This window comes from Corvus cornix, chromosome 3 (assembly GCF_000738735.6).
Source record: "Corvus cornix cornix isolate S_Up_H32 chromosome 3, ASM73873v5, whole genome shotgun sequence".
NCBI lineage: Eukaryota > Metazoa > Chordata > Aves > Passeriformes > Corvidae > Corvus > Corvus cornix.
Window position 1 is genome coordinate 51,103,111 of NC_047056.1, and position 14,365 is coordinate 51,117,475.

At 43.0% G+C, this 14,365-nt stretch overlaps 1 protein-coding gene across 1 annotated transcript in view; it reads right to left on the minus strand.

Annotated features, from left to right (window-relative positions):
- TXLNB (taxilin beta) overlaps window positions 1-10,126 on the minus strand; it is a 36,324-nt gene extending 26,198 nt beyond the window's left edge. The window contains exons 1-3 of the mRNA XM_010399901.3: window positions 9,871-10,126; window positions 4,129-4,545; window positions 2,098-2,189 (exon numbers count right to left, since the gene is read on the minus strand). Of these exons, the coding sequence (XP_010398203.2) occupies window positions 2,098-2,189; window positions 4,129-4,531 (495 nt within the window). The 5' untranslated portion in view covers window positions 4,532-4,545; window positions 9,871-10,126. The remainder of the gene's footprint in view (window positions 1-2,097; window positions 2,190-4,128; window positions 4,546-9,870) is intronic.
- Window positions 10,127-14,365: the final 4,239 nt, after the last annotated feature.

The following is a 14,365-nucleotide window of genomic DNA, read 5'->3' on the forward strand; positions in this document are numbered from 1 at the left end:
TCAGAAGAAAGTCGGTCTTAACCATGATATGAGAAGTTTTCCAAGCATTTTTTGCTTTTTGTTTCCCCATTAGTATTACATGCACTGGAAACTTATATTTCAAAGTTCTTAGGAATATCTAAGACATGGTGTTACTTTTGCACTGAAAAAGGCAATTCACTGGTAAATAGGAATGCCAAAAGGGTCCCCAGTGATAATTTTTTAAGAATAATTAATGAAATAGAAGCTAAAATTAACTGCAAATAGAAGGAATTATGATTTTTGAAAGCTGATCTAGAGAAATAAATAGTCAATTTAGGAAAAAAAGGTTTTATCTTGATTCCACTGCAGACAGTGACAGAGCTCATATTTATTAGCATAATGTTCTTGCACCCACCCAGCACTTCTGAGACTCTCAAGACCTCTAAGAATAAGCCAGTTACAAACAATTCTGCAACAGCTGTTTGTAGGCAAAAGCTGTAGTAAACCACAGTCTGCTTTACTAACCCAATACACTGGATTTAATGAATGAAGTGTTCTCTGTTGGCGAGTAGCGTGGCAGAGCTTGTGCCCAAATGGCGGCGCTGTCTTGCTTCCCCATCCCCGCTGGCATGGCTTCTACCTTCACCAGCCCCTGCTCCAGCCTGCTGTGTGCACACAGTCGTATGGACTGGGCCAGGGCATGGGCTGGCAGGGAAATAACACATTGCTGGGTGGCTGTGGGGAAGGGTTGGTGCTGCATTGGGACCCGAGGACTAGGAACCTCTGCAGCCACAGTCAGCCCCAGCACTACCTAAAGCAGGGGAAGCCACTGCTAGCACATCTGTCACACAGCTACACCTTCCCTTGGGCTGAACTGCAACAAGTGTTTATGTCACCACACAGCTCACCAGACCAGGGAGCTGATCTGGCTGGAAAACAACTCAGCAAAAACAAGACGTGATCTGAAGTGTGTGATGGGGATGGACAAGGGGGAGCAGGGAGAGCAGCCACAGCTACAGCCAACTGCTGACAAGCCATAAATCACACTGTGTCCCTCAGCTGCTCTGAGTGAGCAGGGTAAGGCTGTCTTCAACAAGGTTTTAGTTGTATTTACTGAATGATTTATTTTAGTGACATTGCACAGTATGTCAGAAACAAGTGTTCAGTATTTTTGTTTTAGCACCTTTCTCCTGCATGGGCTACTGGCAATATGGCCTCTGTTTTACACAGTACTCCAACGCCATTTGAATGCAGTGGAGAGTACTCTATAGAGGAAGAAGACCTATTTCAGTTAATCCGTGAGCATGAAGTCCCTTTAAGCATGAGATAAACTATGAACAGCCTGAGCCAAATTTATGAAATCAGAGGATTTTACATGAAAAAAGTGACAGCTAAACTTCGCTTCACATTATGATGAGACATGGACACATCTGTGCATAAAACCAATTACAGAGTTCATGTTCTGCTTCACACATTTTTCAGCACTCCACAAAGTGTAAAATGTTGAAGCCTTTTCATTTGTAAGATTTCCACAGCTTATGGTCATATAGTCCTTTGACTACACAGAAAAAAATCCCTTCATCTGGAAATAACCCATCTTAAGTGCGGGAAGAACAGTCAAGTAGGTGGCATTGTTACAGGGGTGACATTATGGTGGCAGAGGCTTTGACTCTTTATTTCATTGTGTTGTGGCTTCTCTTACAAGTAGTCTCAGTTGTCTATTATCTGCTTCCTAATATAGGAAGCTTTATACTAAGTCCTGTAGTATTTTCATTTTGATGAAATCACCAATACATAATTTAAAGCAATACCCACAACAGAGGCATGCAAAACTCCTTGCAGGAGGTGAAGGCAGGAGTCTAGACACCAGTCTCCAGTGTGGGTCAGTTTGGTAGATTTGCCTTAAAGTACAAATATTCTGTCTTATCAACTTTTTGACCTAAGTCTTGTTTTCCTCACTTTTAACTTTTTTTCTCTTTTTCACCCACAATTATCTGACCATGACAATTGTTCTGAGATTCACTTATCAGGACAGACACTACTGCTACATGAGGTTTGACCACGCTACATGTCATGTATTTTTTATACCTTCTTGTATAGACAGTTCGTACAGAAAAGAGCCAATGCAGTACTAACCAGCTCTGCATACTTCTTAAACAACAGGTCCAGCTTCTCTTCTGGAGTATTCAGCTTATTCAAACTTTGCATCAGTAGGGTGGCTTCTTTTCCTTAGAAAAAAAGAAACAGATTTGATGCTAGAGGTGGTTTGTAGCTGATGTACTATTATGAAATTGGTTGTTTGATGCATGCATCTGTAAAAACACAGGGTGAAATGAGGCACTTTGGAAAGAAAGGAATAATTTTTGCTATAAATTTCTGGGTTTGTCTTTGCCCCATAAGAACAAACATGCTAGAACTTTCCTCCATTTCAGACCTCAGTAATGTGCTTTCTTCTAGCAAAATCATTGTCTGTGGAATGCTTTTGTCCTGTGTAATCTCATTGTCATTCAATGTTTTTGCAATATGATTAGGTCAGACACATGGCACATTTGACTGAAATAGGACAGAAAAGGCCTGGACCCCAAAGGCTCAGGAACAGATCTCTTTGCAAGTGAAAGTGGATCAAATCTGGTGTATTCAGCTCCTTTGCTGATCAACCCACACAAGACATCAGGAATAGTAAGTCAGATATGGAGACTATGGTATGGAAGTAAACAATCAGAGAGTGGTAGAAACTGCCAGCCAGGTCTGGGCTATGTGATACTGGTGTAAATCAGTTCCCTGATGTAGTGAAGAGAGCTTGTATACCAGAGACAGCCTAATAACTCCCTGGGTGTGCAGAGCTAAATCACTGCACAGCCAATTAGGTATTACTTCTTCTCTGATACCTCTTGGTTTTCATTTCGGCCCCAGGTACAAGCGGAATCTTGAGCATTGATTGTTCATCAAGTACAAAGCGTCCCTGATGTCCCTGGAGATACAGTTGCTGGTGGTCCCAGGGGCTTGGACATGCTTTTCCAAATGCTCCTCTTTCCCAAGGCTGTGAGACAGAATTTGCCTTCTGCTTTGGGCTGGACTTTTTCTTCTTCAAGTCTAGTGCAGTCCAGGAGTACTGTCTATGGAGAAAATCCTTTATTTCACACTAAGTTCTCTCTACAGCATCAGCACAAATAAATTGAAGTGAACTAAAATCATATGCTGGTGTGAACCGTCACAAGTGCAGATGGAGAACTGTGTTTTGGTAGGGTTTTCACTGAGCTTGCTGAGGTACCAGTAACTGCACCAAAGCCAAGGCAATAGAAACTGAGGAACTTTCTTCTGGACATTCAAAGAATTTTTGAGAAAAATATCCATGCTCTGTCCTATGCTTAGTTCCTTGTCTGTAAGAATGTCCTGTGGTGATTTCTTTACAGGCTTAGTCTGCATTTCGGTTCGGGTTCTCATGCAAAGGAGAGACTTGAAGATTGGCTGGAGTTAAATGTAGGAAGGGAAATAATTTACATGTATGTTAGATTGGGATGTAACTACATTGCTCTCTAGTGGCTGCCCAGCAGAAAGTACATGTATACAAAAACTTGCTGAGACTTCTTTCTAGCTCAACTAACAGCCCTGCCAGGGCTGAGGTATTAGAGAATAAATGTATTGGCTTATTTCATATATATTATATGATGAGTCCAGGGGTTTGCTAAATGAAAAATAACCTGGGCATGACAGTGACTTTATTCTGCAGGTTGCCATGCCACATAGTAGCACCATTATTACTGTTGTGACCTGTGAGTAGTCATACCTGACGAGACAGGACAAGAAAACATTCACTGAGATACAAATGAGAGGCTGGGTTTTCCTTCATCTAAAAGAGATTTTGTGCAATGTGTCATCGGACTGACAGCTTTGGCTGACCAGTTTGGGTGGCCTAGTAGTACATCAGTGTTGTGTGATAGAATCCTAAACTTTTATTTTTAAAGGACTGATATCTGATATAGCCTTCATATTGGGTAATGCCAAAAATAATGATCAGTTACAGAAAAGTTGTAAGGGTCACTGTAATTTTCAGCATAGCTGTAGATCCCTATCATCCACACCAAAGACTTAACATGGTGAAAAGCAAGGACCAGGGAGTTCTTACTTGAGTTTGCAGAAGGGGTGTGTGACTATGTAAATACTTGCCTAGTCCCTTCAGGATTTTTTTCTCCAGCTTTTGCTCCTTGTTGCCACTGAGCTCCTTCGCTTTGGAAGCATCCCCAGGAGCCGGCTTCTCTTTCTCACTCTCCTCATTTCCATCTTCATACTCTGCATCCTCCAAGCTGCCTGGCTCTCCCTTCTCAGGCCTGTCGGTTCCTGTAGCAGTGCTTTCTTTCTCCATCAGGCTTGTGGCAGACCCATAGGTTTTAATGATGTCCTCCAGCTGCCGGCTCAGCTCCTCTGAGATGTCACACATGGCTGCTTTGGGCCATGTGCTTGTCTGCTCCATGGGGGCTGGAGCAGGGGATGGCAGGCCAGGGGCAGGTTTGTCCCCACTCTGCCCTTGGATGTCCTGCCCGGGTGAGGTGGAAGACTGTTCATTCTCCATGCTTGGTGCAGTACCTGACAAAAAAACAAATGGAGGGTTAATTTACAGGTATACAGAATTAGTCATCAAGCTGTTCCTAAAACTTGGCCAGCATGTGAATGATTTTGTGTGAAATTTGGGATGGCAGCTTATCCATTGACTCTGCCTTGACAAATATATCACACATAGATAAATAACCAAGGTGATTTGCCTGCAAAGAGAAAAGCAAATTACATACTTTCCAAGAGAAAACCCAAATCTAACATTTAAAAATGAAAACCTCCTATTCCTACTGCCAGCAATGACACATGAAATGACACCCCAGTCACTTATACCATTTTCGTTCCCTCATACACTATTTGCCACATGTTTACTTTTCTTGATCTGTTTACCTGCAATGCTGGCTACCGATGCTTCACTTCAGAGCTGCATGTTTCATTTCCTGTTTCTCTCCTGTTGGCACATCTTAAGTCAATAATCACATGTTAATTTTCTGTTTTTTCGTTTTCCCTCTGAATCTCACGTTCTTTTCCTCAGAGTTTGAATTAAAACGCAGGGGACCGAGAATTCTTTTTCGGACTTAGTTGTTTATTATATCCTATCTATAATACAGCTGCATTGGATGTGCCTCTTAGTTGGCAGGGTGGAAAATGGCCCCGAGTTCTAACTTTCAAGGCCTTTTAAAGCCTAAATCAACCAATTATGAAATATCAAGTAGTATGTTTTTACTTATAATCCAATAACTAACCTTTCATGACCTGCACTGCGGGTTTTTTTATCCAATAACAGAACCCCTAGATTTGTGAAGAAGAAGGAGAAAGGAGAAAGGAAGAAGAAGAAGAAGATCCACACTCCAAATCCTCCATATTGTCACAAATATATATATTATTATCCCAGAAACCTAAATTCTCTAAACCCAGGGTTCCAACAATCATGAGAAATATTTTAAATTAAATTGGTGCACCAAAAATTGCTCTGTGTCCTTGGAAAGCCCAGCATGGTGCTTGATCTACAAGAGACGTGGTTTGGTACCATCACAATAACAGCAAAGAATAAGACAAACAGCTCTAAACCATCTTTCTCTTGTACTTGCTGCATGTGGCTGACAGCTTCTTTGACAAAGTAAAAAATACAGAATAAATCACAGTGAAATAAAATCAACCACACAACATAATTTGATAGTCTGTGGTGTTTTATGGGGCAATTTTCAGCTAATTTATTCCCAGTTTGCAAAGGGAAGCTTTCGTTTTCTCGCATTTTTGAGCAGCTGCACTTAGCCAGGCAAATACAGAGCCCCCAGTGTACCTATGTTCCTGTTCTGGCTTACCCAGGACCTGGCAATGAGGGTGTCAGCAAGAGCGTCCTGGGCACCAGGAAAACTCAGAGTAGTGAAGGCCCCTTCCCTCTCAGAGGGAGAGGATGCTGGCACCTCTGTGTTGCCCTCAGGAAGTAGTGCAGGGGTGTGGGGTGCACAGCTGGGCCTTGCTTTGCAACTAGCCCCCACTGCTGCTTGACTGCAGATTCTGTACTCTTTCCAGCCACAAGTCCTTTCTCTCTCTTTTCCAGACTGATTTTTGTTCCTCTCTTTAATGATATGATTTACTATGGTGCCAGTGTGGAAGGAAGAAGGGAAGAAGCTTGCTTGGTTGGTTCTTTCCAGCATCTGAAGTGGTTGCTTTCTTATTTTTTAAAAGACAACTTGCTTTGAAAACACGGAGCTAACTGGGAAGCATTTTGTTCTCTGTTCAAACAGGCTGTAACATATATTTTCTATAGTGTCTAAATTTCTACAGCTTTCAAAATTGTAAACTAACATGTCCAAAGGCATTATATGATAAGAGAGATGTCATTTACTGTAATAAATGACTTGGTGTTATTAAACCCTCCGCAGTCAAAGTGATGTTTGGAAGTGCAGTGATGGCCATCACTAAGGCAACATTTTTCAAGATTTGATTTTCTAGCTATATGACCAGGCTTGCAGATAAGATAGTCAAACAAGTTATCATCTCTCAAGCAAATAATTGAAAGCTTTGAGTGGGGCTCAGGAAGTGCTTGAGTGGGGCTCAGCAAGTGCTCGCTATAAATCCATGCCCCTGCAATCCTCCCAGAGATACAGCTTGCCAGCAGAAATGGCTCAGGAATGCATTTGGACCTGGTCTCACAGACCTGTTGCACAATTGCATCCCATTCTTTCCTTACTCCTTGTGGCATAGTCATTATATCACTGCAAAATGATTGTAAAATTATATCTATCTGATGTCATATTGAGTTTAATTTACATTGAAAAATTAGACCCTTTATGTGCAATTTAGGTAAATAATTCCAGATAGCACGAATGTTACCCTCCTGTTTGTGCTCTTTTTTAACTAGAGTTAATTGACTGCCAACTAATTCAAGGTCAGTAAGAGTATTGTAAAGGCTAAGCTAGATGCTCTGTAGAATATGTGTTTATCTCTGACATGTTCAGGCTAGTGTTTACTATTGCAATCATTAATTTGAGCTAACTGGCAGTTGGCAATCAATCAGCTAGAAAACCCAGGACTACCAGCTCTTGTTTAGGCAGAATAAAACTCTCATAAAGTATATTTCCAATTTAAAATAGCTGTTTTTGTAATATGTTCATCACAGAGGGAGAACAGGATTGCAAAATGCTCCATTTCCAAATATTAATTTCTTTTCTGACTATCTCCCCTTCCTTGTAAGTAGGCTCAAGTCGATGTTCTCTCTGCACCCCAACTCTCTCCCTTGGCTGCCTCCCAACTCCCAACTTCATCACTCATGCGGTAGCACTGTCTGGCTAAAGGTTTCCCCTTACATGAATCACAAAGCATGTCTGCAAATACAGTAGGCTTTGAATCAACAGTGGCAATTGATGTATGCATGGTGTGTCTCAGTAACAAGGGAAAAACATGGGTGAATGAAAGAGAAACTGGACGTTTAGAATCAAGGTTCTAACACAAGATGTTTACAAGCTGGCCTTGCAGGAAATCTTCCCTAACATACATTCCTGGCTAGAAAGGGATTAGTGATAATCAGTCTGAAACCATGGCAATTCACATCTGCTGAGTTTCCATTCACCAGCCCAGAAGGGTAAGGAGGCAGGAAACCTAGAAATACACAGCAATGAACTTCTAACCTAAAGGTGCCCATCTGCTGGGTCATACTGGAGGTTTTATTTACACACACAAATAACTCTACTAATGTTTTATTTTGTTCTTCTTCAGGCTAAACCAGAGGTCTGATAACCGCTTTCCAGCACAAACACAATCCTTGTGAAGATTTCTCTACCTTGTTTTGCACAACAGCTTCCACAGCGTTGCAGTTTATGCTGAGGGAGACATAGCATCTGAGAGTTGCCTGCTTACAGCCTTTGATGCTGGGAGATTTTACTGAAGCTGGCCCCAGTTCTCCCTTGTGCTCTAGCCTGCTTCATCTTGATGCACATAAGGAATTCTCCCTTATCAGGCCATAAAAGACTTTTGGTGTCAATCTCAGCAAGACCCAAAGTGTTTACATTATATGCTATCTTAAACACAGTAATGCCTAAAAATTATGTGACTGAGTCCAGAAGAGGAATTCCTTGGTTTTTCAGACTTGCCCAATTTTTGACTACCCACCTCTTGAGTTGTGCAACTCCTACTACCACTACTGCTGCCTCCAGGCACCTGAATTTCCAACACAGCCTTATCCTGTTTCATGGCGAGGGGGAAGACTGACCAGTCTGATTGAGTCTGAGCATTGCATCTTGTTTACTCTTTTCCTCCTGCATTCCCAAATCCTGGAACTGTTCCACAGCTGTGAGATCAGCACCTTTCTTGGCCCTGGTGTTTTGGCTGGAAACTTGGCACTTGTAGTTGCTGCATACAAATAGTTGCTGTGGTCCTCCTCTCCCTCAGCAGGAAACACCCCCAAGGGTGCTGCTGCCTCCCCACTGTGAGAAAGACTGTTTGCCATTCTCCTTCTTCCTCTGTTAAGAACTTGGGAAAACCCAGGACAGAAACTGAGATTTCAGCATAGCTGAGCACACAGCATAGCCACCGCTGCACCCAGAGGCAACAGCAAAAGGCGTACGCCTCAGATCAGTCTGGTTACATGCTAAGTTTGTTTGTCTGTAACTATATCCCTTAATATTTCACATTTATGGCACAATTTGCCTTCACTGTGCCTTGAAAACAGCCATCATTTCCAAAGTAAAAGGTCAGTAGGCAAAGGCCAGTGACTGATTTAGCAGAGCTGCAGTAGCCATTCCACTGCTGCTAGGAGAACTGTTCTTGTGCTGGGGTGTACCAGCCCACCTCTTGCACTGCTGAAGCCAACACCGCTGCCCAGGCACCCTCCTGGCATGACCAAAACACAAGTTAAGCATCTTCTTCTTAGCTTCTCTTGCAGGCTGCCTTGGAGACTGTTACAGAGTTTTGTTTATCTTTTATAAACAGTGTGCTTCCCCTTCCTTCTCATGGGATTTGCTTTCTGATTTCCTTCTTGCAGCTTGAACTTCTAGAGGGTTTACAGACTGGGCTATATTTAGCTTTTGCTATGTATTCAGCAGAAGGACACATGGCACCTGCTCTGCAGCCAGGAGCTATTTTAAGCTCTTCTAAAATGGGTGATGGTATTTAGCACTTTATGTTCTAAGTTCACATACACACACATTTCTCTAAAACAAAGCTTTACATATATTTGCACCAGCCAACATATGCTGATAAAATCTGAATTTTTATCCTCATACAGCACCAGATTGGTCTGCAGTGACACCTCGAAGCAGCAAACATTAAACTCTGGAATTGCCTCTGCTACTGTAGCTCCAATCATCCTCCAGAAAAATACAAGTACCTTCTTACAGTCTAGACACTGCCCTATGTGTTACTTCAGAAAGTGATGATAAAACCAGCTGTATCAGCACGCATTTGAATAGCTTTATGATTTATGCACAATTTTCTAGCACAAAACTGAACAAAAGTTTGGAGGTTTCATGGCAGGTTTCCTTCCATACAGGCTCAGAACCAGACTTGGAGGCTTTCTGAAGCCTCCTACTTCACCTCTCACGTTGCTGAATCATGTCCTGAATCTTGATCACTGACTGTTGTAGCAGACCACCCATGGCCCCCAGTCTCACTTCAACACAAGCTCTACGAAAGTAATCTTAAATTTCTCTGATCACTCTTAAGAGAAGCATTTCTTACTTTCACCAACAACCTTGGATACCTCCCTGTTTTCCTCAGATGTCATGGTGCCCAGACTTTTCCTAGGGCTATTCCTAGAAAATGCGGGTTGACAGTCCCAAAGGGAAGTACTTACATTAAAGCCCTTGTGCCATGCCACCAAGCAATGACAGCAAGGAAGCTGTTCATCAGACTTACCGGAGCAAAGAGAAGAGCTGAGCAGAGAAAAAAGTCAGGCAGAAAGCTCAGACAAGGGCACGCCAGCAACAGGACACTGGTTCTGTAATCCTGCCACTGAGGGGAGAGGGACAGGAAGACCAAGTGAGGAGGGAAGGACAGAATGACACAGGAGGAGCAAACAGTGCAGGGGCTGAGTGCACACTGTGCGGGGGACTGTCTCTGATAGGCGCATGGGGGAGCTGCCTGCTGGCTGGCAGTGTAAGCCAGCTATGTTGGCTATTCCCTGCTCTGACACAGATAGCACGAGACATTAGAGACTCGGGCCCTCAGAAAGACAAAATAAAGGAAGGGAACTTACACAGCTGCTACCCTTCAAATTTAAGCCTTAATCCCTTAATGACTTGACGCCTTGTGCTGTGTGAAATTTGTCTGTATTGACTATGGATTGGTCGAAGTGGGTCGAATTTTTCTGTGTCTACCACAAAGACTGGGACGGATTTCCAAAATATGAACTCCCAGCTGTGACTGCCCTTTGTAGCCTGGGATTTGGGCAGGATTTGTTAAAAACAGGCTGATTCTTAATCATAGGCTCACTGGCTGGAAGAGACCACAGGATGTCTTTAGCTCAAGCTCTTGTTTGAAGGAAGCTCAGCTGTGATCTCAGATGAGGTCTCTCAGGGCTTTAAAATAGTCTTTAAAACCTCCATGGATGGAGACTGCATGGCCCCCCTGGGAAGCCTGTTATCTGACCTGTCAGGGCACTGAAAAGTTTCTCTTTCTACCTAGCCTTAACCTCCCTTGTTCCAGCTTGTGCCTATTGCCTCTTGTCTTCCCACTTTACACTCCTATAAAGAGCCTGTCTCTATCTTCTTGATAATCTCCTCCAAAGCTTTCCCAGGCTGAACACCCAACCACCCCTCACAGGATGAGTGCTCCAGAGCCAGCCGCCATGGGGCTCCTCCACCGCATTGACCAACTTCTCCATTAAGGCAGAAGTGCTGAAGGAGGTGACTGGTGTAGCTTCCCCCCTGATCCCATCAGCTCCCAAACAAATATTGCTGCCAAGATAACCTGCCTGACCTACTTTCTGCATATGACCATGCTGGCTCATATTGGCCCAAAGCTGTTGATACAAACAAGCAGAGACTCACCAGGGAGCTCAGCTGCGCGCTGCTTATGCAGCAACCAGCATTTCCCACGTCTGTGACCCACAAGCCATTCAAGCACCATCTTGAGATGCCATATCACCTAAGCACCATCTGCTACCCACTCCCTAGAAGGAGATGTAGGTCAGTTTAATGCACAGATATGCAAACAATGGAGGAAAGAAAGCCTGGTACTGGAACTGGAGCCAGGGCTATGAGAAGAGAAATGGGACTTGGTCTCCAGTGAAAAACAAAAGGTGGCAAAACAAATGTATACTACAATGATTTGGATTAAGCCTTCAAACCAATCCATGGCAACAGAGGAACCAGAAATGCTTTGTGCCTAATTTACAAGGGATGTCAGAGAAAGCTGTACTGGGCAGCTCAGTATCAAGAAGTACCAGCTCAGAAATAGTCTGTATGTTAGCAGCATCTCAGACTTTTATGGGAGAGGACTAAAGGTCTTCCTATATTTGTGGAGACAATGGGGCAAAAAGTTCATATTTGGGGTGGTTTCTCATTAGTCTTACTTCTATACTTGGAAGAGGCAGCTCCTATGATCTGAGGGTGCACAGACATTGTGTCTTAAGGGAAAATCAGTTCTTCCAATTCTTTCACACACTGGTGGTGGCTTGGTAGTGTTCCTAAGGAAGTCACAGATTTAGGGATACTGAAAAGGAGTGAGCTTGCAAGGTCAGGGGCTCCTGTAGAAAATCTTTTGGAGCGGGTTGGAAACTGGCTGGCTGTGTTTTGAGAGAAGATAAAACTCTAGGGATGTTTGTGACAGGGCAGTGTGAGAGATCAGAATAACAGTGAAGATAAGACTGTTTGTATGGGCACTTTGTGCTCCTCCTGATTTGACTGAAGAATTCTCCTGTTCCAGTCTCTGTTAATTTTTCTTTTGTAATAAAATCAGCTCTGAGATCAAAATGCACAACTGAGCTATCAAGGAACTAAGTAACAACTGAGCTGCAGAAACTTACTTCGGCATATTCTTACCCCTTGGCAAACACAAGGCAAGATGTGTTCAGCTTTGCTCTCTTTCACTAGCTATTACATGTCAGCTCGTTTTTGCAACAGCCTGACAGCACGCACAGGACCCCTCATCACAGCTCAAATGACATGCTGGGATTCACTGGGCACTGGGAACTTGGTCATGTCCTTCAGACATCAGAGTGTACTGATAACAAGAAATTAGTTGGGGTCCTTGTCTTCATTATAAAAATCAGCTACAAGTAGTACAAAGCTACATATTCTGAGTTATTCCTAAAAATGCAAGTAAATATAACAGTCTCTGGTGCAGTCAGGAAATAGAAAGGTGCAGATAAAATCATTATTCCTAAGTTTGTGGGGAGTATGTAGGTGTAGCTTCAGAAGATTAAAAGGGATCTGCTGGATTTTGGGCTGTGAATTGAAATAAGCATCTTAAGAAATGTAAAGGGAGACCCAGACAGAGAAATTTAGAGGCATGTATTGAAACTGCCATGCAGGCCATTTACATGCTGAGGACAACCAACTCACTGGCACTTGGACTCCTCATGCTGGGATGGTTACATCTGGCCAGCTCAGGAGAGAGTGGACTGAAAATGCTTTCTGTGAAGCCTGCAGTGTCTGAAGTTTCAGCTTTTGCAATGTTTTAGGCATTTCATGTCCCTGTTTTGGGGAAAAGAAAGAAATCATTCTCTAATATATGAGAGAGAGGAGAAATGTACCTTCCTCACATTAAAGCTGGATGACTCCTTGAGAATCTGCAGTAATAAAACTGAGTTTATTTCACAGGCGTGTTCAGCTATGAGCTGGATTGCATATCAATAACCCTACACTCTCTGTGTTGCACAGTGGGTTTTCCATGGAGGTCACAGGGAATGTCACAAAAACTGCCTATTTCTGAGTTAAACATAATCATCAGCAGCATAAATCTGTTGAAGCCAGGGGAGGAAAAAATTTCCACCTATATTTATCATTTGCTCTATATAATATTAAATGTGTCCAGCCTTACCAAATGGAAAGACAAGTTCATCATTAAGTCAACATTATTGAAGCTTTGGTTTTTCTTCCTATCCTTCTCTGACATACCTTTTCCCTTCTTTGCCTAGGTGATTTTCCACAGGTCCAACATTCAGCCCTCGCCTGCTGATGCTCCCTGCTCTCCTCACTCCCTCCAGTGCCAATGTTGCTTTTGGGAGTTTCGTGTGCTCTTTCTGTGTCCCACAGGATGGTTTAGGTGAAAGACTGATGGTTCATGTTTAGAGTCTCTCTCTTAAATGCTCAAGGGCTTTAAAAAATGCAGACTCTGAAGGCAATACTGTATTGGTTAAAACCACTTGAAAAAGTTTTGAGGGTTTCTTTTTCACCACAAGCAATGTAAATGGCAAGCCTTATTTCCTCTTCCACCTAAATGAAAGCTTAGTTTCTACAGAAGCCCTAATATCCCCTAAAAGCCATACAGACTGATTTGTCCTGCAGGCCAGACTTTTGACAGAAGGCAAAGAGGCTGCAGAGGTTCTCCTGCCTTCTGCACTGGCAAGGAAAGGGCTGTCTCCCCTCTGCAACCTGTAGCTGCTCTGCTCCATGAGACCCTGCTTGCCAGCAGCAGAAGAAAATTTGGAGACTAGCATTTGCAGTCCTGTCATACACAGGGATGCAGACTTCAGTGCACTGCCATGGTCTGCTACTTCAGTGCCAGATCTGTATCAGTGAGAGTATAATTTTTTTATTCTTGTGCAGGAACTTCTCTAAGAAACTGAACGAGTTTTTCATGGCTTTCCTCCTGAACAGTTTTTGGTTTATTTTTTGATGGATACAGGTTTTTCAAATTGTAGCGTGATGGGACAGAACCTTTTGCTGTAAAACCACTATTTCAGTCAATTATATTAGAAACTTAACTGGAAGGTCAAACACATCCTGGGCTGCATAAAAAGCAGCATCACCAGCAGGTCAAGGGAGGTGATTCTCCTCCTCTACTCTGCCCTCATGACACCCCACCTGTCCAGCTCTGGGGTTCTCAGCACAAAAAAGATGTGGACCTGTTGGAGCAAGTCCAGAGCAGGGCTACAAAAATGTGGGAGCACCTTTCCTATGAAAAAATACTGAGAGAGTTCGGGTTGTTCAGCTTGGAGAAGGGAAGGTGTGGGGAAACCTTATAGCAACCTTCCAGTACTTAAAGGGAGCTTATAAAAATGAGGAAGAGGGACTTTTTACATGGAGAGACAGTGATAGGACAAGGGGCAATTGCTTCAAACTGAGAGATGGTAGATTTAGATAAGTTATAAGGAAGAAATTCTTTACTATGAGGTTGGTGAGGTATTGGAACAGGTTGCCCAGAGATGTTGTAAATGCCCCATTCCTGGAAGTGTTCAAGGCCAGGC